Source organism: Eptatretus burgeri, chromosome 17, assembly GCF_056783735.1.
Source record: "Eptatretus burgeri isolate ZD-2024b chromosome 17, Ebu_testis_v1, whole genome shotgun sequence".
NCBI classification, from domain to species: domain Eukaryota; kingdom Metazoa; phylum Chordata; class Myxini; order Myxiniformes; family Myxinidae; genus Eptatretus; species Eptatretus burgeri.
Window position 1 is genome coordinate 22,255,782 of NC_140977.1, and position 26,674 is coordinate 22,282,455.

A 26,674-nucleotide genomic window follows, 5' to 3' on the forward strand; every position below is an offset into this window, starting at 1 on the left:
ATAGGTCAATATGTCCTGAAGCAAAATTGTAGTACTCATTGAGTACTATGCACCTATGAACTTTCATTCATATCGATTAATCCGTGTAGGAGCAAGGGTGCCTTGAATGGTAATTTCACCCGAAAAATGCACTTATTGACTTTTGACCCCTGACCTACTCCAGATAGGTCATTATGCAAATGAGAAAAGTTGTAGTACTCATTACAGTTTGTTAGATTCAAAGATTCATTCGATTCGGTTCAACCGTCTAGGAGCTAGTATACTTTGAATTTTCAGTGGGAATGCTCAATGGCCCTCGAACACCCGAGTTGAGAGGGTTACCATTTGGAAACTATAAGATATAGAAAAAAAATGGATGTCATATAGCGGATAGAGAATCACCTTAAGATTATGCATACCAAATCTCATCGAGTTCCATCTCCTGATAACTACTCGGTATCAATTTGAATGAAAAGTACCGAAAATGCGGTTTGATATCGGAAATCCCCAAAGTTCGAGGGGGTGCTGTGGGTGAACAAAGATCGAAATCGAAAATCCGGCTCGATCGTTTGTGCAGAATTCATTTCAGACGATTAGTATGAATTTTCATGACCATCCGACCATAACCCTAGGAGTAGCATTTGGCGCGAAGGCACCTCCAGCTCTCACATATTATCGATTTTTGACTAATTGACCTTTGACCCCTGACCTAAGCGAAATCGGTCAATATGTCCTGAGGCAAATTTGTAGTATTCATTGAGTACCATGAACCTGCAAAGTTTCATTCGTATCGATGCACTCACCTAGTCGCTAGGGGGCCTTCAATTTTCGCCAATTTTCACGCATACCCTAATTGTAGGGGGCGCTACGGGTGAAGTATTCCATATATCACAAAAACCGGAATATATTTGATAGAGCATAACCTGTAGATCATTCGTGCCAAATTTCATAACCCTACGTGGGATAATGGCTTTCGGAATTGATTTCACGTGAACGGTACCGATTTTGAAGGTTTTTCGGTTGTTGCTAGGGAACCAAAGCATCCCGAGCAACCATCACAATTTCCAAAGCACTAGGTCATAAGATGTACCTACCACCTGAGTTTGGTCAAAATCGGCCCACGTTTACTACCAATCATGCTGATGACAAACGAACAAACAGACAGAATTACTGACAATAAGGGTCACTAATTTCGGCGACCCAACAAGGGTGAAAACACAACCTCCATTCACCTTTGGTGGTGGATGTAATGATAACAATTTCACTCAAATATGAGTGAGTGCTAGCTGTGATTTAATGAAGTTTCAATGTAAAATGTATATTATGTTCCACGCATGTCTTGCCTCATGCATATTTATGCTCTGCCAACGTCATATCCACTGCACTGTGTTGCGTCATATCCACTGCAGAGGTGAGTCCACTCTTTCTCGGTTTGGCGGAATGTGTGCATGTATCTGGAAAGGGCACTGTTTTTTACCGACGCATTTACATCAATCCATTGGGACCATACTCTGTGCAGAGCATCAGTGCTGCCTAAACAGTCTCCTGAACTATTGGGCACAGTCCTGGACAGGTCGCCGCTCTGACACAAGATACTCAAATGGCTCAATCATCCCAGCAAGCTGGTATTCATTTTTCCGACCTCAGAAGGATGACAGGCTGAATCAATCCCTCCTGGTTTAAATTAAACAGTTGAGCATGATTTGAACTCAGGACCCTAGGGTCCCAAGCCCACCACCCTAAACCGACACATTTGTTGTATTTTAAATTAAAGAAAAGGTGATTTGATACTCTGCAAGTGTGGTTTAAACTGCCTGGAGCATTCTTATACAAGAATTGGCACACATAGGCCATTCCAGAATAGTAAAAAAAAAAAACGAACTTCATGCTTGTCTCACCGCTGGGAGGAGGAAGAGCAGCCATGTCGAACTTGCTTCATACTCGGTCTGTCGCTGGCTCCGGTGGTTCGTCGAGAGTAGCCATGTTGAGCTTGCTTCACATGTGGTCTGTCGCTGGTTCGTCCAGCTCTTCCAAGCCTTTGCTTATGTTGAAGGGCAGAGCAGAAGCAGCCGAGGCCTCTGTCAGAGCTGCCATGGGATGTAAATTGATTGCAAAGCAAAGCTCGAGTGCTACTCGAGCAGCAACATGCAAAGCTTGATTGCTACTCGAGCAGCAACAATTGAAAGCTACGCAGCAACAGATATATCTCAAACAGATGAAGCGGGAGAAAGAGGCTGCCGTGGCTCAGGCCCGTTTGGAAGTGATGTCCTGATGCTTTGTGTTGGGGTGGATTCGACATTTTGGCAGCTGGATTACCTACACCTGCAGAGAAGGTGGGAATGCTCTTGTCCAGGGATGCCATGTCTTCATCGCTACCCATTCTATCTGAAGATGATACTGAAGGTACTCCACCAAATACCCGGGTACGTGCTGACCCAGTGCCATTTCAGATAGACCCCCTTTCACGAGACGTCAACACTGCAGCACCAACATCCATGGAGAACTCATCGACATTAAACTTAACCAGCAGGCAAGTTCTGTCTGCTCAGTGTAACACGATGCCAGCTCCTGGTCTATCATACGCAACTCACCAGACACCAACTAATGCCTTACACACAACCTTCCTGTCGTCATCCTTCTCCAATGCCAAGTGTCACGGCTGCACATCGACCCCCAGTGTGTTAACGTGCCCCGTTATGAGCTCATGGGTCACAAACCCGACTCCAGTTACAACCGCTCGGTATCCCACCGTGTATACTGACCTTACCTCGCTGTCCAGTGGGATTACAACTGACAACCAATCAGGTTACTTCTCACCAAATCCAGTGTACAGCCATGCTGTACACACATATGCGGCAAGGACATACAACACATGCAGCAACAACATTACCAGTGTCGAGCCATTCACTATTGGGTTGAGAAGTCAAGCCATCAATCATGCCAACATTGATGCCTTCCACGCAGGACTGTGTAAACTATTTGTCTTGTCGAGACTTGTTTTGAAAGAGGATGTCTGTGTTTGATGATGAGCCTGAGAAATTCAGGACGTGGCGTGTAGCCTTTCAGAACATGAACAGAGGAGTACCGCCAGCAGCATGTATGAGCAGCTTAACCTCAGAGTTCAACATATGGCTGATGGTTCAGAATCCAAAGCACTCGTAGAGCATCTTAACCGAGTCTACATTTCTAACCCTGATGTCTGTTTGGAGCACGTCTGGAATCGCCTTGAAGAAAGAAATCGGCAGTGATGAAGCGGTCACACAATCATTGCTAAACAAGCTGGAACTTTTGCCTCAGGTCTCTCCTCATCACCGCAAAACTTTGCAGTAGTTTCGTGACACCATGAAGGAAATAGAGGCCGCTAAAAACGATGGTTCCTTTCCTAGACTTGCAGCTTTGGATACATCTCTGTCCCTTAAACCAATCACAGCAAAGCTTCCATCTGACCTTGTGGATCCTCGGAGGAGGGAGGCCTTCAACTATAAAGAAACCCACAATGTCACCTTTCCGCCATTCTCGATGCTCACATCCTTCAGTCAGCGCAATGCAAAGATTCAAAATGACCTCAGTCTGATGGTTTTTTCGGAATATGACGACAGATAATGTTCTTCAGCTACGAAGGTGAAAGCTCCACTCACAACGAAGAACAAAATATCTGCCGTCACCAGTGACATTCGTCCAAGGGTCAGAGTAAGCAAGACCCAGGTTGTGGGTGAATTGCTGCCACAGATTGTCGAGCAACCGACCGCAGCAGTCACATCGCCTTCTGAAAATCAGCACACTCATCGTCGAATGGAAGATCCGGAACAATTCCGCTCAATTCACAGGAGCAAACATCCTCTTGCGCATTGCAGAACATTCAAAGCAAAAACAGTGCAATCCACCCATCCTTCTTAACCAATGGAAAATATGTACCAGATGTGCTCTGTCAACTAACCATTCAGCCAAGGAGTGTCAAGTAAAATTGCGCTGTTCTCACTGCGGCAGCACCCGTTATTGCTCAGCACTTCATGATGCAAGCTGTTCTACCCTTGATGGAACGGCAGGGAGGCAATTTACCAGACACTCTTGAACCCTGAGAAAGTATTGGATGGGCTTCAAAAACATGGAGAGGAGCAACCCTCAGTGATTAACAGGCATATGGAAATTTGTGGTAGTAGTGGGTCCAGAGGAAGGTCTTGTTCCAAACTCTGTCTTGTGAAAGTATTCGCCGCTGGTAATCCTGAAAACTTATGCTGTTGTGGATGACCACTCAAATCAGTCTCAGGACCACAGCAAACTCTGACTCCTTCAACCTGCCAAATAATATAGTGCTCTATGAACTCAAAACCTGCTCTGGAACGATGGCAGCCAGTGGTAGGCACGTCAGGAATCTAGTCATCAAATTTTTCAATGAAATCATGCACCTGCCACTCCCGGAGCTAACCGAGTGTAATGCGATTCCTTGGAATTCCTCCAAGATTCCAACACCGGGGGTCGCAAGGCTCCACTCACAAAATATGTCCTATTGCTGAAACGTTTCCCGAACCTGATCTAGAAGCGACCATCTTGCTGTTAATTAGACGAGATGCTCCTCAGCTGCTTAAGGTCAAAGAATCTCGGAATGGACCATCTAATGCTCCGTGGGCACAGCATATGGACCTTAGATGGGTGATAATTAGCCATGTAGGTCTGGACAGCGTTCACAGCCCTGAGCGAGTGGAGGCCTTTCGTGCCCACATTCTCCACAATGGAAGACCATCAGTCTGCTCGCCATGTCAGAATCATGTTACCATCAAGGACGTCATCCTGCCCCATCATCATGTACCTTCAGGTCAGCTCTTTGGGAGATCCTGTGACTACAGAGTATACGATGACGGGATCGGCAGTAACGTCTATCGGCGAACACGGAAAGATGACAAGCCGGGTCGCTCCAGAGAGGACAATAGTTTTCTCGTGATCATAGAGGATGGATTCATCACAAATGAAAATGGCAATTGGGTGGCTCCGTTATCCTTCAGAGACGATGAAAAGCTTCCAGACAATCAACCCCTTGCAATCAACCGCTTAAAGTCCATTTGCAAGCTCCTGGATAAGAAACCAGCCATTAAACAGTAGTATGTAGACTACATGGCAAAACTCTTTTCCAAAGGACATACTGAGCCTTTTGAACCAGGAATAGAGGCAAAATGTCCATGATTGTATCTTCCTCATTTTGCTGTATTCCATCCACACAGACCTAAAAATATTCATGTGGTGTTCGACGGCAGTGCTACCTATCGTGATGTCTCACAAAATAAGGTACTACTTCCTGGTCCAGACCTCGTCAATGGTCTCCTCGGGGTATTAATACACTTCAGACAGGAACCCATCGCCATCATGGCTGACGCAAGATTGAGCAAAGGATCCATTAGAGTACATAATCTTCTCAATGGAACTACGTGGCAACCGACATTAACCCAACAGACCTGGCTACTCACTTTGTAAAAGGCTATGACCTAATGGAGTCATTATGGCTGTCTGGACCAAGATTTCTCTTGGATTCGGAACTATCCATTAAATCCACTTTGCCTGCTGTAGAGTTGGTTAACAATCCGGAGTTTCGTTCCATACCTGTATTAGCTGCCAAGCATGAATGTTCATTTGGAACACAACATTTCACGCGTTTCTCGAAGTGGAAGTTCAAATGCCCCCACGCGTCTCGTGTGCGTGGAGTGTGGGAACGAATGATCGGTGTCTGTCATTGAATCCTAGATGCGATTCTGTTGGAGACAAAAGTTTCTCAAACCCATAAAAACTCCTCACTACCTTCCTGGTGGAGGCATGCGCTGTTGTCAATGCTCGTCCACTTGTAACGGTGTCTACAGATCCAGAAGTGCCAGAAATTTTGACACCAGCGGCACTACTTACCATGAAGATAATGCTTCTTTATGCACCACCAGGCAATTTCAGTCATCCTACAGACATCTTCGGCTACCAACGGTGGCATGTACAGCATTTGGCGAACACCTTCTGGTCATGATTGCGCAAAGAATATCTTCGGACCTGCAGCCGCTTACGTGGTGGCAAGTCAAGAAACGTAATCTTTGTGTCGGTGATATCATTCTGCTGAAGGCGGATGCGCAAAAGAACGACTGGCCCTTTGGACATGTGATTGAGACATTGCCCAGCAAAGACGGTCGGGTTTGTAAAGTGCGAATCCACACCATTAAGGACAGCAAGCCCCATATCTACCTGCAACCCATAACTGAGGTCGTGCTGCTTATACTCGTGGGGGAAGAGTGAATTCTTTTATTGTTTCTATCGATTGTGAATTTCATATTCTCATGTTATTTTCCACTATATCACCATCCGTTAGCCACTGTCTGGTCCATTAATTTAATGACTGTATATGATGTACGAAGTAGTCACTTCATTTATTTTTTAACAAATGTTCAACATTTTTGATAATGTTCAACAACAATTTGACAATGTTTTGAGCCAAGGTGGTGTTCCCTGGTTCCGGAATCCTGATCTACCCTGGTTCTCGTGTTCACGTAATTCTCTTTGCTCAGTAAATTGCTGTTGCGGTTTATATAAAAACCAGGCGAGGAAGGCGATTTAACCAAGTATAAATGCAAAATGTATATTATGTTCCACGCATGTCTTGCCTCATGCATATTCATGCTCCGCACATGTGTTGCGTCATCTCCGCTGCAGAAAGTGAGCGCATTCTTCCCCAGTCTGGAGGGACGTGTGCATGCATGTATCAGGAAAGGGAACGATGTTTTTTAACCAATGCATTTGTAGTATTTCAAATTAAAGAAAAGGTGATTTGAAACTCTGCAAGTGTTGGGTAAACTGCCGAGAGCATTCTTATACAATAATCTGGAAACACAGGCCATTCCAGGATACTGACCATATTTCTACAATCCACTGAAGAAATTCAAAATGATATTTTTAATGGCAGAATTTTTTGGATGTTCCCAAATGAGATAGACATTTACTGAGCACACACAAGTTGCCTCATTTGAGGTTATTTGATCTTTCTGGGGAGCAGATAACAAGGTTATGATATACTTTGTGGGGTCTTATTTTATTCCATTCACAAACTGGAAGAGGGGTGTCATGGAACTTATGTTCTGCCTTGAGAAAAAAATGGTAAGGACCAGCGGTTGGTTGGAAGGCGTGGACTCTAAATATGCTGACCCAGTAAAGTCCCAGTCTCTGAAGGTAAGGAACCCCTTGGAGAGAATGGTGTGTGAAAGGGCGGAAGAGTGTTGGGAGCGAAGCCTGTGTGAATGAGGTGTGAACTATGGTGAAGGTGTGAATGTGGAATTCACTTTCTGTTGAAGGAGATTCCAGGTTTCCCAAGAAATAGATAGCGGGGATCCAGATGTTTCAGAATGTGGATGCTGTTTCAGTGTTGGTGAGAAATAATTCCATTGACTTTTATTTTGGTGCAAAGTTAATTGACGGGCTGAGAGTGCAATGCACGGTGAGTAGGTTTAGAGTGGAAGGGAATTCTGGCACTGGAGAGTACCGGGCCCGGGCAAACCAGAATCCCAGAGGGGCGGGGGTGTTGCAGAGTGGGCCGAGTACCCGGGGGAGGGTCTCTCTTGCCAGTGAGGGCACATGTGGGTGGAGGCCAAAGAGCCCCCCCTCCACAGAATTCGGTATTAAGCACGGTAGCTAGGAGACAGCCGGGGGGGGAGGGAACTCCAGCGGCGTGGGATGCAGCGATAGAGTAAAGCAAGTAGGAGCCTGCAATGAGAGCCACACTGCTAGCCAGGATACTGTGCAGAGGCACAGAGTGAAGATTTGAGGACCAGGCCCGATTTGAGAGCACCAACATGTGGAAGAGTGGGTAAAATTGGTTATAGTGTGGAGTCTTTTACGTTTTCACTTCATTTCTAAAGAAAGCTGCATAAAGCAACCAATATAAATGGCTACTCCTTCAAATTACCGGTGAGACGTGATTAGTTATTGTTATCTACATGTTCCCTGCCATAGGCATTGCATGTGGTACATGCTTGGGAGCTTCAGTGGTGTGCAATTTTGTGTACGCTGTCGCTGATGAGTCAAAAAGTGATGAAACCAGTACGGTGGCTGAGGGGGGGGGGAGGAGAGCTGTAGCATTGCTATTCTCATGTATGTACTACTTGTGAATGTCCGCAGCTGTTAAGGAACCCGCATCCGGTTTGAAACGGCAAACGAACGATTTAGAACAACACAAAGAGATCACAGACAACAAAGGAGACAACCCAAGAAATGGTGTAGATTTTTACTTCCAACCAAAGAAATCCTGATCTCGTATGTTGAAAAAAAATGTTCGAGGATTAATACATTGTGGTAAAGGAACCGGCAGATGTGCGATTGTGATGTGTTTGAGAATATCAAATTACTGAGTTCTGGAATGCACTTCCACAGGAAATCATCCAAAGTTGGTGTAGGCAAGTGTAACATTGTGGAACTCGGTTGCAGGACTGACTTTGAATGACTTGTGACTGACTTGTGCAGAGTGATGCAACTATCTTGAATATGCCTTTCACATCATGGGATTCCATAGTCATAAACTTGTCTTTTAAACTGGAGGAGGCTTATTAATCTCAATTAGGTTGTTATTTCCAATGCTATTTCCACAGTGTTCATTGGTTAAAGAGACTTTTTAAACTTTAGTTTCATGTGTCCAACCAATCCTAAGTTCAAGCCAGAAATAAAGTACGAAAAGATTTCTGGAGATTGTAAGTGGAACGGATAATACAGTACTTGTCTTGATAACATAAACAAGCCCACTTGGCGGCACACAATTTAAATGGATCTGTGATGCCACAGAGGTTGAAACAAAAATCATTTAATCATTAAAGAAAAAAAAATACAAAAAGAAAAGTCAAAAGTGTGTTGTATTGTGTGTGGAGATCAAATTACCTTGGATCAGCTGAGCCGCATGACTCGGCTCTGTGGGTGGAGCATCACATGGTTCCTGCATTATGTGGACATTACTCAAAGCATTCTGGGAAGTATGAAGAGATTTCCTTTGTAAAGTTCCTGACTTCAGAGGAGTTTCACCTGAAAAACAATGCGGCAGTTATTTTTACTCGAGAAGGCATTTGTATTACGATTCACATCGAACTATCGCAGGAAGATGTTGTTGTTGTTGTTGTTGTTGTTGTTGTTGTTCAGACCTTTGACAATCGAAGAGAAATGATCAACGAACTCCGACTCCACTTTCACTTTCACAATAAAATCTAAAAATAAAAACATCCCATTCAGTCAACTTTAAGTGGCACTTCTAAACAAACTCAGTCACAATACATGTCCATATAAACCAACCTGAAAATAGAATAGAAAACTATTGATTTGAAACCGACCTGCGAAAATAAACCCAATGATCTGACCTTCTGTTGGACAAATCATCATGAGTCATTGTCCATTGCCTTTCCTCCTCGGGCGAGTTCATCAATACAGGACTTTCAAAATGACGTAATCCACCCCAGAATGCGTGACACGCATGTGCAGAAAACCCAAGCAACCGAGTGTGTGAAATAAGGATTGTGAACTAAAATGGCTCACAAAGCTTCTAAAAGAAGCAGAAAATACAGGGAAACATACTGGCGTGAAAGGGTTGTGCCTCTGTACAACGAAAGGGTTGGAGAACTTTATGAAATCGCCCAAAAAGGTGATAGCTTGCAGCTCCCCACGCTGCAAACTCCTGATGCCACATGGATCAGTGCAAGGCCCAAAGGTTTGTAGACGGGTGTGTTCTACCCAAACATTCGATCATCGCTGCCAGTGAGTGGACTTTGAACCTTGCGGGATTACCTCATGTGAACATGGCATGCGTGGCGATATATTTAATGCAGTCTGAAATCGGAAAGACAACGTCTAGGCCATCAGCCATGGCTCAGAAAGTGCCTGAAAATCAAGTTTCGTTCCACTCATCGGGGGGGGGGGTAGACAAAACCTTGATAATATGATAGTTTATATCCAAATACATACGTATCCAAAAGTTCTCCACTCAAATAGCTGCAGTTATTGTGTATTTTCATCTTGAAAATCGATGCATTCACCACGCTCTTTCATTTGAATTTTCTCCACATGGATCATGTGACGCCTCGACAGCCAATAGACGCTCCCTCGTGTATTATTCACCAGGACAATGTCGCAAACGAAGAAGTCAAACGTTTTACATGTGTAAGATTGGATAAATGGAGAGAAAGTGTCAACAAATGGCTCGTCTTAGACGGTCACGAACGACGTTTAGCCGAGAGTGCCAGCACGGGAGGACTAACTTCGATCATGGGCCGATTGTACCCGGAGTGCCGGTGTAAAGATGTCAAACTACCCCCCCACCCCCCTTTCAAGTTACCTCCCGGTAATCTGAAATCGATTTCAAGTTACCCCCGGGGGTAGTTACCCCCAAGTTACCCCCTTGAAATCGATTTCATCCACCCTCTACGATTTCAGAATACCCCCCTCAAAACATTTATTTATGTAAGTTTATTTACAAAAAATAGTAATTTAATTGTTATTGAAAAATAATTAGGGAAAAACCATTGACCACATGACATCCTTTAAAGAGTTTGCAATGAATTTTGATTTTATTATGAATGATTTTATTTTAATATTGTTATTAATTGAAATCAGTATTTCTCATACAGTTATAGTTTTTGCCACATTTTTATGAAATCCTTCTTCAATATAGTTGATACAAATAGACAAACTGGTATATCTTTTTAACCAACTCAGACTATACTTACAATTATGGAAACAACGCAATAAAATCAATGCATAAGAAAGGCAATGAAAACAGCTTATTTTTAATTCACAATTTCATTGTGGTCGTATGGCAGCTTAGCTGCCGGGGTAGCTCTCATTTCTTGAAGCACAACTGTGTCACTGATGCAGTGCCCCTCTACCAGTACACACACTGGAACTGGTACTCATTTCGCCGGCCTCGAAAGGATGACAGGCTGAGTCAAACCCCCGGTGCATTAATTCAGCAGCCGACGGGGCTTGAACTCAGGACCCTACGATCCCAAGCCACCACCCTAACCACTACTCAGGACCCTAGGATCCCAAGTCGCCACCCTAACCACTGAGCCAACACCAGGCTACACACTCAGCCTGTCATCCTTCTGAGGTCAGCGAAATGAGTAAAAGTTCCAGTGTGTGTATTGGTAGAGGGGCACTGCATCAGCGACACAGTCGTGTTTCAAGAAATGAGAGCTACCCCGGCAGCTAAGCTGCCATACGACCACAATGAAATTGTGAATAAAAAATACGATGTTTTCATTGCCTTTCTTATACATTGATTTTATTGCGTTGTTTCCATAATTGTAAATATAGTCTGAGTTGGTTAAAAAGATATACCAGTATGTCTATTTGTATCAACTATATCGAAGAAGGATTTCATAAAAATGTGGCAAAAACTATAACTGTATGAGAAATACTGATTTCAATTAATAACAATATTAAAACTAGAGGGTGAGCACTCGGTAGAGTGCAAAACCTCCGCCGCCAATACTGCAAGGTCACTCAAGTGAACCTGATATCCTATTCATTCAATTTGACGTCAACAGTGCTCACAGAGTTATAGTTTGCAACTTTCCCTTTTACTTTTAACTTTCACATACTCAATTCATTTGTCATAATTCCTTGAGACAGAAATTGATTTTACGTGGGTATATCCACCTGAAGTTCCAAAATCAGCCGCAATTATAATTTTGGCACGTTTTTTGTTGGAAATCACTTATAACATGTAGAAATGCAAAAAAAAACAATTCAAATATTTTTTCTAAATGGCCACCATAGCGGCCATATTGGACTTTGGACCAAGTCCAAAATCTAATGGCATGATCCTTGGACCAGACCTAACCCCGCCACCAAGATTCGTCGAAATCCGTCAAGGAGTTTTTCCGTAATATTGTTCACAAACAAACAAACAAATAAATAAAAAAACCAATGTCACCCTCGGGGTGACCCGTATCTTGCCAAAAGGTGACCACGTGTGACTTCTTTAAGGTCACACTGAGGTGAACAGAGCTGCTATCCACCAGGAGCGACTCCTTGAGGAATATCTGCCTACGAGAGATTCCGATGAGAATCGTTCTACAGAGTAATCATGAAAAATATGCGTTTGCCTCATAACGTCACCAAATGATGTCATAATGTCCCAAGCTTGACATATCTAGAAAGCACTCATCGAGGTGTTCAATTTAAGGTACTACACGATATGGTTCCTAAAACTTGAAAATTTGACCTTGGGGTCAAATATGTTTGACCTGAGGTGCTAACCATGAAGGTCAAGTTGAATCGTCACCAAAAATTAATCAGCTGAGCGCCAGACCATGAACAAAATTCCCATGAAGTTTGAAGATGATCCGATCAAAATTACTCAAAAAAATAAGGGTTTCGTCGACTCCCCTGATTTGCGACAAAGTGACCTTGACCTTTGACCTTGACCTTCAAAATTTTATGCACTGAAAGGGACCTCTATAGGCCTCTGATATGCGAAGTTACAAAAATTTCCAATGTTAACTGTGCTCTGCAGAATTTTTTATACATGATTACAGACAAACAAACAAAAAACAAAAACATACAAGCTGACTAACATATCTTGCAAAAACTTCGTTTTGGCAAGATAACAAACAGAAAGGGGTAAAAACAGTCACCTCCGATCTTCGATGGCGGAGGTTTATAAAATCATTCATAATAAAATCAAAATTCATTGCAAACTCTATAAAGGATGGCACGTCGTCAATAGTTTTTCCCGAATTATTTTTCAACAACAATTAAATTAATATTTTTTGTAAATAAACATACAAAAATAAATGTTTTGAGGGGGGTAATCTGAAATCGTAGGGGGTGGGATGAAATCGATTTCAAGCTACCCCCGGGGGTAACTTGAAATCGATATCAGATTACCGGGAGGTAACTTGAAAAGGGGGGGGGGGGTATTTTGAAATCTTGACACCGGCACTCCGGGTACAATTGACCCATGATCTAAGTTCGTCCTTCCGCGCCGGCACTCTCGGCTAAACGTCGTTCGTGACCGTCTAAGACGAGCCATTTGTTGACACTTTCTCTCCATTTATCCCATCTTACAGATGTAAAACGTTTGACTTCTTCGTTCGCTACATTGTCCTGGTGAATAATACACGGGGGAGCGTCTATTGGCTGTCGAGGGGTCACATGATGCGTGTGGAGGAAATTCAAATGAAAGAGCGCGGCAAATGCATCGATTTTGAGTGGAGAACTTTTGAGTGGAGTGGAGAACTATTTGAGTGGAGAACTTTTGGATACGTATGTATTTGGATATAAACTATCATATTATCAAGGTTTTGTCTAGTTTTGTCTTGTTAATTATCAGATCCAGATCCAGATCTTCACCAAAATCAAATAAATTTGTCCTTGGCACACACCCAACCTGTCCACATAACTTTGTCCAAATCCGTCGGTAACTTTTTGAGACATCCTCCTCACAGACAAACAGACGGGTAATTACAGATTTTGCGCTGGCAACCGAGCAGAACCGAGTCACTGAAAACACATGCACAGTGCATGTGCAAAAGGCCTAGTTTAGCATTCATACATCATTGCGAAAGTCTCACATTGCTCATGTAGAACATCTTGAAGCTTTGGCCCGAAACTTGGTTTCCAATCCAGGCCAAGGATTTAAAAACTTTTCATTCTTGGCAGTTGTTTACTCACTTTTGTTCTCTTTTCCCTGCTGTCATTTCTACTTAATTTGTTTTCGGTGCCAATGAACTCTCGATCTTTTATGTGTTTTTAAACATTTGGATTCTCTTTTATTAGTTTTAGGCTTCAGAAAGGGCTGGAGAACCTTGCTGAATGTTTCTTTGTTTTTTCCCCACATTTCCTTTCACAATTGTTCTCTTTTACCTTCAAATATCCACAACTATGGTTTGATTTATGTTAGTGTGGCTTGGCTGTTTTTTTCTGTTTCTGTGGTGTTTGGCTGTTGCTTTTCTTGACTGTGCAGTAATGCAGCAAAGTGTGCAGTGTTGATTTATTTTAAGGGTTCTTGGTATCATTTTTACCAGTGCCTAAATTGTTCTTCTTTCAAGTACTTTGATCTGTTTGTTGCATTCTATTCAATAGTCGTGGTATTTCGCCGTAATCGCGATATTGTCTGAATTTTGTTGGTCAACGCTTCCACTTCCTCCACACTACTCCATCTCCACACACCTTCCTTTCTAAATCTCCCTCCCTACTGTCATCTGCCCACTGCATGTGGCAGGCACCATCTTCTGGGCCGTTCGGACCTGCGGGGTGGCCGTTAGCAAAAGTGCTCTGCCCTCAGCCAGGGCTCTACAACTCACGTCACCGCCATGGCTTATGATTCACAACAGTGCCATTTAAAAGTGTGCGACGTGCTTTGTGGGTGCCTTTTGTGGCTGCAAGTCCTCCACTTGACCTCTCCTGTTGCAGGTGGTTTCAGACAACATACTCTTTCCCTATTCTGCTCTCGGGTTTACAGGAGTAATCTAAGCTACTCGATCACAAAGTCCATATGAAAGTCTTAACAGGATTTATCTATGGATCTCCCCATCCCCATTCCTCACCTTCCCTGCCCCCCCCCCCGTTCCCCCTTCTGCATAACAATATGTATTGATGAAATGGAGACTTTTCATAATTTAGCTAAATGATCCAATAAATCTTGAGTGAAGATAAGAAATACAAAGTATGGAAAATTTATAAATGTTTGAAATGCAACCGATATCCCTATCCATCCATCGGCCCAGACTGTGAACAGTGTTGGTGCTGCCTAAGCATTCTCCTTGGCTCTTGTACACAATCCTGGACGGGTCACCACTCCAACACAGGATACCAGCAAGCTGGCACTCATTTTGCCAACCTTGGAAGGATGACAGGCAGAGTCAACCCCACCTGGTATTAATTCAACAGCCGAGGGGGATTTGAACTCAGGATCCTCAGATCCCAAGCCCACCACCCAAACCATTAAGCCAACACCAGGCACATATTATATATATATATATATATATATATATATATATATATATATATATATATATATATATATATATATATATCCATATATATCCCTGTCCAGTTTATGTAAAGAAGCCCACATGGGTGAACACTCTAAATGGATCCGTTTTTGGCAGAGTTTGGAACGAAATAATTTAATTGTAAGAAGTACAAATGAAACGAGTAAACACAGTTTGATGTTTTTTTGATGGAGCTCAGCTTACCTCCGAGCAACTGAGTGGGATCACACGGTTCCTGCTTTACACGTTCATTCCTCAAGGGATCTTGGGAAGTCTGAAGAGGGTTAATTTGGAAAGTTTCTGACTTCACCGGATGAGGTTCCCCTGCAAACCACGTGACACAGCTGTTAAAAAAAAAAATAATAATAATAATCTATCTATAATTCCAGCAGTGTGTGTGTGTGTGTGTGTGTGTGTGTGTGTGTGTGTGTGTGTGTGTGTGTGTGTGTGTGTGTGTGCGGGTGTGTGTGTGTGTGTGTGTGTGTGTGTGTGTGTGTGTGTGTGTGTGTGTGTGTCCGCTGTTTCTCGACAACCGCTGGTCCGATCTAATTGAAACTTGCCAGGTATATTGCTGGGGACCTGAGGATGTGCCTTTTCAAGGTTTGATATTAATCGGACAAGTGCTTCCCAAGTTATGGCCATTTATTTACCAAAACAATGAGAAGACACGTTGTTGCGTGGGCGTGGCCGATGGGGAAGGGAAGCTCAGCCGCGTTCCGCATTACAGGTTACACGTAGGACTTCCGGATAATGATGACTTCGTGTATTCTAATAATTTCTTGATTTCTTCTGAGCATTTATAGATAAACACAATGCCGCAAGTTATGATAGTTTGATATGAGATGGTGCATGCCGCAACGTCCGCACGGTGCAGACGGTGCATGCCGTTTTTTTTTTTTTTTCTCCTCTTTCCTCTTCTCTTTGTGTTTTTCCTTGCGATAAAAGGCAAAATACGTTGTAACGTACGGACTTCCGGAGAGTGATGACTTCGTGTATTCTAATAATTTCTCGATTTCTTATGCGCATTTATAGATAAACACAATGCCGCACGTTATGATCGTTTTCATACGAGATGGTGCATAAATTTCGGTAACAGAGTGCTGGTATGCTCCGAACCAGGAAGTAATTTTTTTTCTCTCTCTTCTCTTCTCTTTTTGTTTTTCCTTGCGATGACATTGCGAAAAGGCAAAATACGTTGGCGCTAATTGAATAATTGGCCATTAAAACCTAAATTGTGAGTCATCGTAACTGTGATATGCGAACTTCTGCACCACCCACGTACGGGCACGCGAGAGTGAAGAAACGGTCTGTGTGGTTGTTGTTTGTTGCTCGCGGTTTGAATATTTATTTGTTTATTTATTTATTTATTTATTTATTTTTTTTACGGGCAGCCCCGTTCCCCATTACGGGTTACAACATACGGGCTTCCGGATAATGATGACTTCGTGTATTCTAATAATTTCTCGATTTATGCGCATTTATAGATAAACACAATGCCCCAAGTTATGATCGTTTTCATATTAGACGGTGCATAAATTTCGGTAACATCAGAGTGCTGGTTTGCTCCGAAGCAGGAAGTAAATTATTTTTTTGCACGTTTTTTTTTTTCGTGTATTCTAATAATTTCTCGATTAGTTATGCGCATTTATAGATAAACACAATGCCCCAAGTTATGATCGTTTTCATATTAGACGGTGCATAAATTTGGGTAACATCAGAGTGCTGGTATGCTCCGAAGCAGGAAGTAAATTATTTTTTGCACGTTTTTTTTTTCTCCTCTTTCCTCTTCTCTTTGTGTTTTTCCTTGCGATAAAAGGCAAAATCAATGCAAGCGATAATTTGTGGATTGCATGTGAACATTCCATATGGGCACGCACTACTTCCGCATAGTGATGACTTACTGTATTCGAATAATTTCTCGATTTCTTATGCGCATTTATAGATTAACACAATACCCCAATCCAGTCGTCGTTTACGAGAGCGAAGGAACGGCCTGTGTGGTTGTTGTTTCTGGCACGCGGTTTGAAAGTTTTTTTTTTTTTTTGCATGTACGGCCACGCACGTACGGGCACGTGAGAGCGAAGGAACGGCCTGTGTAGTTGTTTCTGGCATGCGGTTTGAAAGTTTTTTTTTTTTTTGCACCTATTCTGGCATACACTAGTCTATCTATAATTCCAGCAATGTGTGTGTGTGTGTGTGTGTGTGTGTGTGTGTGTGTGTGTGTGTGTGTGTGTGTGTGTGTGTGTGTGTGTGTGTGTGTGTGTGTGTGTGTGTGTGTGTGTGTGTGTGAGTGTCTGTGACCGCTGTTTCTCGACAACCGCTGGTCCGATCTAATTGAAACTTGCCAGATATATTGCTGGGGACCTGAGGATGTGCCTTTTCAAGGTTTCATATTAATCGGCCAAACGCTTCCCAAGTTATGGCCATTTATTTACCAACCAATGACAGGAACCGTTGCTGTGGCCATTTTATATCAACCAATGACAGGAAGTGTTGCTGCGTGGCAGTGGTCGATGGTGGTCGATGGTGAAGAGAAACTCAGCCGCGTTCGCCATTACGGGTTTTTTCTCTCCTCTCCTCTTCATGTTTTTCCTTGCGAAAATGCAAAATACGTTGGCGCTAATTGAATAATTGGCCATTAAAAGCCTTCGTATTCTTGCCCTGGACGAGGAAACAAAGAAGTGCCGTTTCCTCAGCGATGTTGTTTATGAAGAGGTGCGAACGAGATAAAGGTGTGTACAATGTACATGGAGACGATTTTTATTATTATTTATTTATTGAAGAAAAATTGTTCCAAAAATAATTTATCAAAAAAGTGCACAACTTTTTTTTGGTTTCCAATTGTCAAAACGCTGTGGCCTTTGGAAGTGTTAAGGAATTCAGCTCCACTCAGCATGCTTGCCAACGAAATACATCTCAATTTGGTGATAAAAACGATTCACAACGACGGGTTTCCTTACTCATTGCTCTGCAGTCTGCATTCAACCCCTTCATTTGTCATCTCATTGACCTCATTTCATCTATCTATAATTCCAGCAGTGTGTGTGTGTGTGTGTGTGTGTGTGTGTGTGTGTGTGTGTGTGTGTGTGTGTGTGTGTGTGTGTGTGTGAGAGAGCCCGTCCGATCTAATTAAAACTTGCCAGCTATATTGCTGGGGACCTGAGGATGTGCCTTCTCAAGATTTGATATTAATCGGACAAGTAATTCCCAAGTTATGGCCATTTATTTACCAACCAATGACAGGACACGTGCTGCGTAGGCGTGGCCGATGCGCCATTAAGTTACCAATCACAGGACACGTTGCTGCATGGGCGTGGCTGCGTAGGCCGGTGCTTGGCTGGCCGACGATGACGTCACGTGCCGTGCTGGTTACGATGGGGATCGATCGGTGCCTTAGTTACCGTGGGGAAGGAGTGCCAATGGTAAAATGGCAGCGAATGTCATGGCAAGCAAAGACAGGGAGGTAAACTTGATTTTAATTAACTCTGTGTGTAAGTATCACAGCAGTTGTTACTTCAATGCAAGCAATAATTCGTGGAATGATGTGAACATTCCGTATGGGCACGCACTACTTTTGGATAGTGATGACTTACTGTATTCTAATAATTTCTCGATTTCTTATCCGCATTTATAGATAAACACAATGCCCCAATCCAGTCGTCGTTTATGAGAGCGAAGGAATGGCCTGTGTGGTTGTTTGAAAGTTTTTTTTTCATGTACGGCCACGCACATATGGGCACACGAGAGCGAAGGAACGGCCTGTATGGTTGTTTCTGGCAAACGGTTTTAAAGTATATATATATATATATATATTTTTTTTTTTTTTTTGCACGTACAGCCACGCACGTACGGGCACGTGAAAGCGAAGGCACGTGAAAGTGAGTTTGTTGTTTCTGGCACTCGGTTTGAGTTTTTTGCGGGGGGGGAGGGTTTGTACGTACGGCCACGCATCTACGGGCATGCACTAGTAATAATAAACGGCAATGTCCGTGTCGTGTACCTGAATACAGGTACACAGCTCCACCCGCCCGTGACGTTGTAAGATTCCCCACAGGTACTCGGTTCTTGAAATATTGCACAGCACGGACCACGCACGGGGACGGGACAGCACGTTAATCAGGCCTTCACGATGCGGAGCGAACGGCACGTACCGGGTCCCGACTCCTCATCGTCGGACGGATCGACCCTCGACCCGCGGACCGCGGCAGACCCTCCCAGACCGAGCGCACGTCCTCCATCGGAGCCGCTGGTGGGTCCCACGGGGTCCGTTCCGTGCTCCTCGCCCGAGAGGTCTCGCCTCATGGCGCACGGACGTCTCGTGCAGCACGTGCGCGCAATGCGATCAAATAACAAGAGGGAAGTGAAGACCCCGCACGCGATGGATCTCTGATGTGAGTGTACTCGCCGTTTCCGACGCGCAGATTCGCCACACGGTTTGCGTTGGAACCTTTGAACACCGAAACTGGGAGAACAATCGCTCCACGAGCGTCTTCATGACGTCACGATGGGATCGAGGAACTATTTTGTCGGTTAAAAATAAATTACCACAACAACATGGCCTGAATGGTCCTTTCTCCCCTTTCCTTTCTTCTTCTTCTTCGTTTACTGAATACCAGAAACATTTCTCTCTGGAAATTTTTTTTAATAATAATTGAAAAATAATGACGTCTCAGAGTCACGAGGATCTAAAATGCCAAATAAAAGGTGCACGCTCCAAAAACAAGTCAATCGAGATCCGACGCGATGACGTCACGTTGGCATGATTGAACGTGCTTTGCGTGTTGAATTTAATTTACAGTTCCCAACATTGTTATAATCACCACGAAAGGGGTTCAAAGTGAGAGCGTGCGTGCGTGTGTGTGCGTGTGTGCGTGTGTGCGTGTGTGCGTGTGCGTGTGCGTGTGCGTGTGCGTGTGCGTGTGCGTGTGTGTGTGTGTGTGTGTTTTTCAAGGCTTTGTCCGTAAGGAACACTGTAGTGGACCCTGTCAGTAAGAAACCCTGTCTGTAAGGAACATAGTTATGGACCCTGTCAGTAAGAAACCCTGTCTGTAAGGAACATAGTTATGGACCCTGTCAGTAAGAAACCCTGTCTGTAAGGAACATAGTTATGGACCCTGTCAGTAAGAAACCCTGTCTGTAAGGAACATAGTTATGGACCCTGTCCGTAAGGAACATAGTTATGGACCCTGTCCGTAAGGAACATAGTTATGGACCCTGTCCGTAAGAAACCCTGTCTGTAAGGAACATAGTTATGGACCCTGTCCGTAAGAAACCCTGTCTGTAAGGAACATAGTTATGGACCCTGTCCGTAAGAAACCCTGTCTGTAAGGAACATAGCTATGGACCCTGTCCGTAAGAAACCCTGTCTGTAAGGAACATAGTTATGGACCCTGTCCGTAAGGAACATAGTTATGGACCCTGTCCGTAAGAAACCCTGTCTGTAAGGAACATAGTTATGGACCCTGTCTGTAAGGAACATAGTTATGGATCCTGTCCGTAAGAAACCCTGTCTGTAAGGAACATAGTTATGGACCCTGTCCGTAAGGAATAGTTATGGACCCTCTCCGTAAGGAACACTGTTGTGGACCATGTCCATAAGGAACACTGTTGTGGACCATGTCCATAAGGAACACTGTTGTGGACCCTGTCTGTAAGGAACACTGTTGTGGACCCTGTCCGTAAGGAGCATTCTTGTGGACCCTGTCCGTAAAGAATAAAGTTATGAACCCTCTCCGTAAGGAACATATTATGGACCCTGTCCACAAAGAACTGTTGTGGGCCCTGTCCGTAAGGAGCATTCTTGTGGACCCTGTCCGTAAGGAATAAAGTTATGAACCCTGTCCGTAAGAAACATATTATGGACCCTGTCCACAAGGAACTGTTGTGGACCCTGTTCGTAAGGAACACTTGTGGACCCTGTCCATAAGTGACATCGTTATTTAAATCCCCTCCCCCACTTTCCTTCCATTTACTTTATTGAGGATCTGAAATTCAATTATTCTCGCACTGAAACCAACTCAACTTGACACTTCTGACTTAATAAAATCAGATTCTCAGTTTCGTCAGTCACCTTCATAACTCAGTTACAAAGCTCTGAAGGAAAGTCAACAAAAGTGGAAATGTGGAAACAAATGTGAATCAATCTGTCAACAGAACCCGATAAAGTCCCAGGGTTACGCCACTCAGCCCACTCTCAGATATGCCTTCACCTGAAGCGTTCTAGTGAGGGACGGGTATTCCATCATGGCGGCTGACTGGCACCGGAAGTGTGTGCTGCAGGTTCAATCCAGTTACATGTATCTTTGATGCGATGGCTAACAATTATATTTACAGCTCAGTGGTTATCTCCATCTCTTTCTACGGTTCCTTTTATACGGTTAGACGGTTACAAACAAGTCTCTCCAAATTTTTAGAAAAACATAGAAGAACAGGTATGAGTCTGTAATTGTGAATGACCTGACGATCGCTACTTTTGAAAACGGGAGTAACATTAGCACCTTCAGATTCAGAGGAACAGAACCAGTAATAAAAGATGGATTGAATATTTGGGGTAAAGGGTGAGAAATAAATGATAATCATCACAGGAGTAACAAGGCAACATCACAGGAGTAACATTATTCTTGATCTATATTCATGTTATATTTGATCCTCCATTTTATTTGTGCAGTATCTAAGGCTCATCGTGCAGCTACCACACACACATCTCACACACATGGACACACGGACAAATACGTGACATGACATAGGACTGTTAGATGAGACAAAAAAACAGCCACTGACCTTGGAGGAAGTGCCGTCACTTCCCATGACACTCTGGTACCAGTGACAGCACAACAATGGCGCCACCTTTCTCAACGCACTCAGCAGGGCATTTTCTAAGAAGGAATTTTCTCGTCTCCATGGATGCCAACCAAGTTCACCATTTTAGCAATGACTCCACCTTGTGTAGAATGATGCATTGGACATACAAAAGAGTGAAAAGATATGATTCTGAAACCTGATATGAAGTAGTGGTGTGTTACAGGATATGATTTAAAGGCATTCTCCAATTTAAAGGCCCTGTCACACCTTGACGTTTTAGCCAACGTATGCCAATTTTTGAATTTTTTTTCTAAAACGCTGGCACACGTTGAATACGTTATGGGTAAGTTTTGATAACATTAAGAGCACGCTGGCATACGTCGTAGTACGTTGCCATACGTCGTTGTACGCTGGCTTTAAACGTTGTACTTTTCGGTTGGCCTCAAATTTTTTCATGCTTGAAATTTCACGACGTATGCCGGCGTATGACTCGCACGTTCCGCTACGCTGGCCACAAGTTGTAGGCACGGTCTGCGATCGTTGACAGACGTCAACACATGCTACTTGTAAGTTAATCATAAGTTGAGACATGCCGAGGTAATGTTTAGCGTACCCGAAACTTATTTCTAACCTATGATTAACGTGTTGTTGGCACGTTACACGATCGTTGCCACACGTCGACAGACGTTACTTTTAAGTTACTCATAGGCTGAAAGACGTCGGTATAATGGATCGTCCTTGCGTCAGCGTCCACGGCCACGGCCAGGACACTTGTTTGCAGCATTCTTCAAACTTTTCTTGGGCATGACGAGGATGTTCACACTTCGATGTCTAGCTTGGCTATGATTCCAATTGTCCATCGGCAGCGTCTATTTAAAATAGTCGAGTTTGAGCGTTTTAACACGTTCAGAAGAAACGCTTCAAATTTCCAAACCCCAGCGTCAAAAAAAAAAAAAAAAACAAAGGCGAGTGACAGCAATTTAAATCGTTCATTGTAAACAATGAAAATAGCTGAGTGGTACCGTTTAAAAGTCGTTGAGTGTAAAAAAAAATCCAATTGTTGAGCGCAAGCGTCTACTTTCAATAGTGGAGATGCAGCCATTTAAATCGTTGAGTGGCAGCCTATGAACCTACCCGTGGACACGTGGACGCAAGGACGATCCATCATAACCCACACCCTCCCCCTCACACCCACCTACTACTGCCAACATGAACAAACTACTACTAATACTAATACTAATACTAATACTGATGCTGATACTGATACTGTTACTGCTGACATGGACATCGACTCAAAAAGGACTCGAAAACACTGTTGGGTTCCCCTTTTATGAGCAGCATTTTTATATACCAATTCCCAAAACCGCTGGGAACACGTCTTTATATGGCAGTTGTAAGCTCGAAACACATTCATTTTTTTTTTTTTGTCGACCGGAAGACGTCATTGGAATACGTCTACATACGTCGATGTGTGTTGGGACTACGTAAAGAATTGGTTCAAAGCACGTCAAACATAAGTTAGAAATAAGTTTCGCGTAAAAAAGACATTACCGCAACGTGTTTCGACTTATGAGTAGCTTATAAGTAGCCTTTGTGGACGTGTGTAAGCGTCCACATATCGTGTGTAAAACTTATCCCCATCGCATGCGGAACGTGTGTCATACGCCGAGTACGTCGTAAAATTTTGAACATGTTCAAAATTTCTTGACGTACTCTACTTACTACGACGTATGATAGCCTATTTAGCGTTCTACTCGCGCATACCAAACTTACCCATACCATATTTGACGTGCCCCAACGTTTTAGACACACTTTTTGTTATGTCGGCATACGCTGGCAAGATCGCCAAGGTGTGACCGCGATTTTGACCCTTCCATTTCTACGGCAGTTATGATTTGAATCGTTGTGCGTCAGCCTTTTAATAGGCTACGTCACGACATCGTCGGCGATGCGTGCAACGCGCTATGCCTGAGTTAGACTATCGTTGGGCATCGGTTGTGCAGGCCGACAACAGGTTCAGCATTCGTTGGTATAAGTTATCTATAACACAACGAAACGTTCTATGTAGTTACCAATGCGTTATACATAAGACCAAGTCGCTATGAATACGTCCGAATCTTTAAAAAAAAAACATCAAAAGTTCAACGTAAGCCAGCGTTTTACATACATTTTAATACGTTGCCATCGCTGGCTAAAACGTCAAAGTGTGACCGGGCCTTAAACAGCAAAAAGAAATCTAAAAGATTTCATTAAGTGGATGGCACAAGATGGATCTCATTAGACGGAGGTTTCACTTGATGCATTTTGAAGAATTACAGCGCTCTTCTCTTCTTCAGGATGATAAATCAGCAAAGGGATAAGGATTGGTGAAATTCCCGAGGAGGGAGTAATTAATCTCGGCAGCAATCTTCAGGGCAAACACTATCTCAGAGATTTACACCTTGTCAAAGACCTTTCAAAGGGAGAATCTGGGTTGTGAAATAACAAGCACATTGAAGGATGCATCACCACAAGAGGTTACTCCATTCACTGAGACAAACTCGATCCAGACAGTATCCAGGGAAGTAAACACCCACCCATCCATGACACAGACCAACTACTGCCAGGTCCGATTGTGTTCACCTTGCACGCCTCCGCTGCAGACACCACCCACAGCTTTTACACGACAAACACAGACTCGACGGCACCACTGATGACACCTGCAACCTCTGCCAGACCACCCCACACAGAACAAAACACATTATGGAAGACTGCACGATCCAGGCTGCACTTAAACAAGAGCACACATCGTGGGATGTGAGGGATCTCTGGGTCACTCCCGGGAGATCGATCGGCTATCCGTGCCGCGGGCCTGTTCGAGCAGAACTGACTGTGGCAACACAACGACAACTCTACTCGCTTTGACCTAACTTTTCCAATTTGGAACAAATGCTGCCAAGCAGTGTGGAAGTAGCAACCTTCGAGATAGAAGGGCACCTTATCAAAGGTACACAGAAAAAGAAAAATGAGGCAGAAAACAGAAAAATAAAACAAGATCAAAGATTTATGGACATCCTTTTCAAAAACATGAAAAACATTTTTGAAAGATATCGAGGTATTCAAATGATTTTGCACGACCTTCACCTTCAACCTCCTGGGAAATCCATCAACTCATCCTGGGAATTCTTTCAAAGAAACTTGCTCTCCCTCATGCACAGATTTATCCCCTCTCGTGTTCAGTTGTCTTACCCTTCCTCCCGCCCTTGGTTTACTGAAGCTTGTGGCGAGGCAGTTGTCCTGAAACAACTTGCCTTTGCCTCATGGAAAGCAAACCCAACTGAGGGCAATCTCAGTTCTTTCCACAAAGCTCGGAACAAGTGTGTATCTACCCTCAGGAGAGCCAGAAAACAACATCTTTCTCATCTCAAGTCTGAACTCTCAAACCTCTCTCCCTCCTCAAAATCCTGGTGCCGTTTAATCAAATCTCTTTCTGGTGTATGTTCCCCCTCCATCCCCTCCCTTACCTCAAATGGCCGCACTGCTGATTCCACACGTGATAAAGCTGAATGTCTAAACTCGGTGTTTGCAGCTAAATCTTGTGTCCCAAACCCATCACTATCTCTACCCACTTTACCCAGTCGCACCCAACTGTCCCTGGACTCTGTATCCTTTTCTCCTGACAAGGTGGAGAGCTTGCTTTCAAACCTCGAGTCAGATTCTGCAACCGGTCCAGACGGCATCAGCCCACGTGTCCTCAAAGCCTGCTCTTCTGCTCTTGCTCACCCTCTCTCTGTTCTATTCACCCTCTCATTTGCCCAAGGTCATCTGCCATCTGCTTGGAAATCTGCTAACATCACTGCCCTGCATAAAAAAGGTGCAAAAACAGATCCCTGTAACTACAGACCAATCAGCCTTCTCCCAATCATCAGCAAGGTGATGGAATCCATCATCGCTTCAGACATGAAATCCTTCCTCTTCTCCAATGGCTTGATTTCCGATCATCAATTTGGTTTCAGACCAGGTCACTCTACCCTGGATATGCTGCTTCTGCTCTCCCATCAATGGATGGAGGTCCTCAATGCCAGACAGGAAATCCGAGCCGTATCCCTGGACATATCACGTGCTTTTGACACAGTCTGGCACCCTGCCCTACTCACCAAACTCTCTTCCCATGGTATCCAAGGCCATCTCCACTCATGGCTCGCAGACTTCCTCTCCTGTCGCAGTCACCGTGTGGCCCTAAATGGAGTTCTTTCATCCCCTCTTCCTGTGCAGGCTGGAGTTCCTCAAGGTAGCGTTCTGGGCCCTGTTCTTTTTCTGGTTTTCATCAATGATCTCTCGGACTCTCTGGAAAATCCTCTATTTCTCTTTGCCGACGACTCCACCCTCTGCCGTACCATCTGTCATCCCTCAGACCAGCAAGCAGCAGCTTCTTCGCTCACTGCAGATCTGGATAAAATCACAAACTGGTCCAACAAGTGGAACATGTCTTTCAATCCAGACAAATCTCACACTCTCACTATGTCTCTTCGAAAGGACCGTTTACAAAACCCCCCCATCCACTTTCTCAACAATCCTCTGGAAGAAGTCTTTTCTTTCAAGCTTCTAGGTCTCACTATCTGCCATGAACTTTCCTGGGAAAGTCACATTTCCAACCTCGCCTCAAAAGCCAGTCGCCGACTGGGAATCCTCCGTCGTGCTAAGTCCTTCCTCGGCCCTCTTGAGCTCCTGACCACTTACAAAGCTTTTGTCCGTAGCCTGATGGAGTACTGCTCTCCCCTCTGGGCTGGTGCTCCTGCCTCCCACCTTTCTCGGCTTCACGCTGTCGAAACCAGGGCATTTAAGATCATCGGCATCTCCCGCAATGAAGCTGAGTCTTTGGGCCTCTCACTCAATCACCGCAGGTTGGTCGGTGGTCTTTC

At 43.9% G+C, this 26,674-nt stretch overlaps 1 protein-coding gene across 1 annotated transcript in view; it reads right to left on the bottom strand.

Annotated features, from left to right (window-relative positions):
• Positions 1 to 19,551, bottom strand: part of LOC147009524 (uncharacterized) — an 81,250-nt gene extending 61,699 nt beyond the window's left edge. Inside the window, exons 1-4 of the mRNA XM_085861246.1 lie at positions 19,124 to 19,551; positions 15,177 to 15,296; positions 9,123 to 9,185; positions 8,866 to 9,006 (exon numbers count right to left, since the gene is read on the bottom strand). Coding sequence (XP_085717372.1) covers positions 8,866 to 9,006; positions 9,123 to 9,185; positions 15,177 to 15,296; positions 19,124 to 19,274 — 475 coding nt within the window. The 5' untranslated portion in view covers positions 19,275 to 19,551. The remainder of the gene's footprint in view (positions 1 to 8,865; positions 9,007 to 9,122; positions 9,186 to 15,176; positions 15,297 to 19,123) is intronic.
• Positions 19,552 to 26,674: the final 7,123 nt, after the last annotated feature.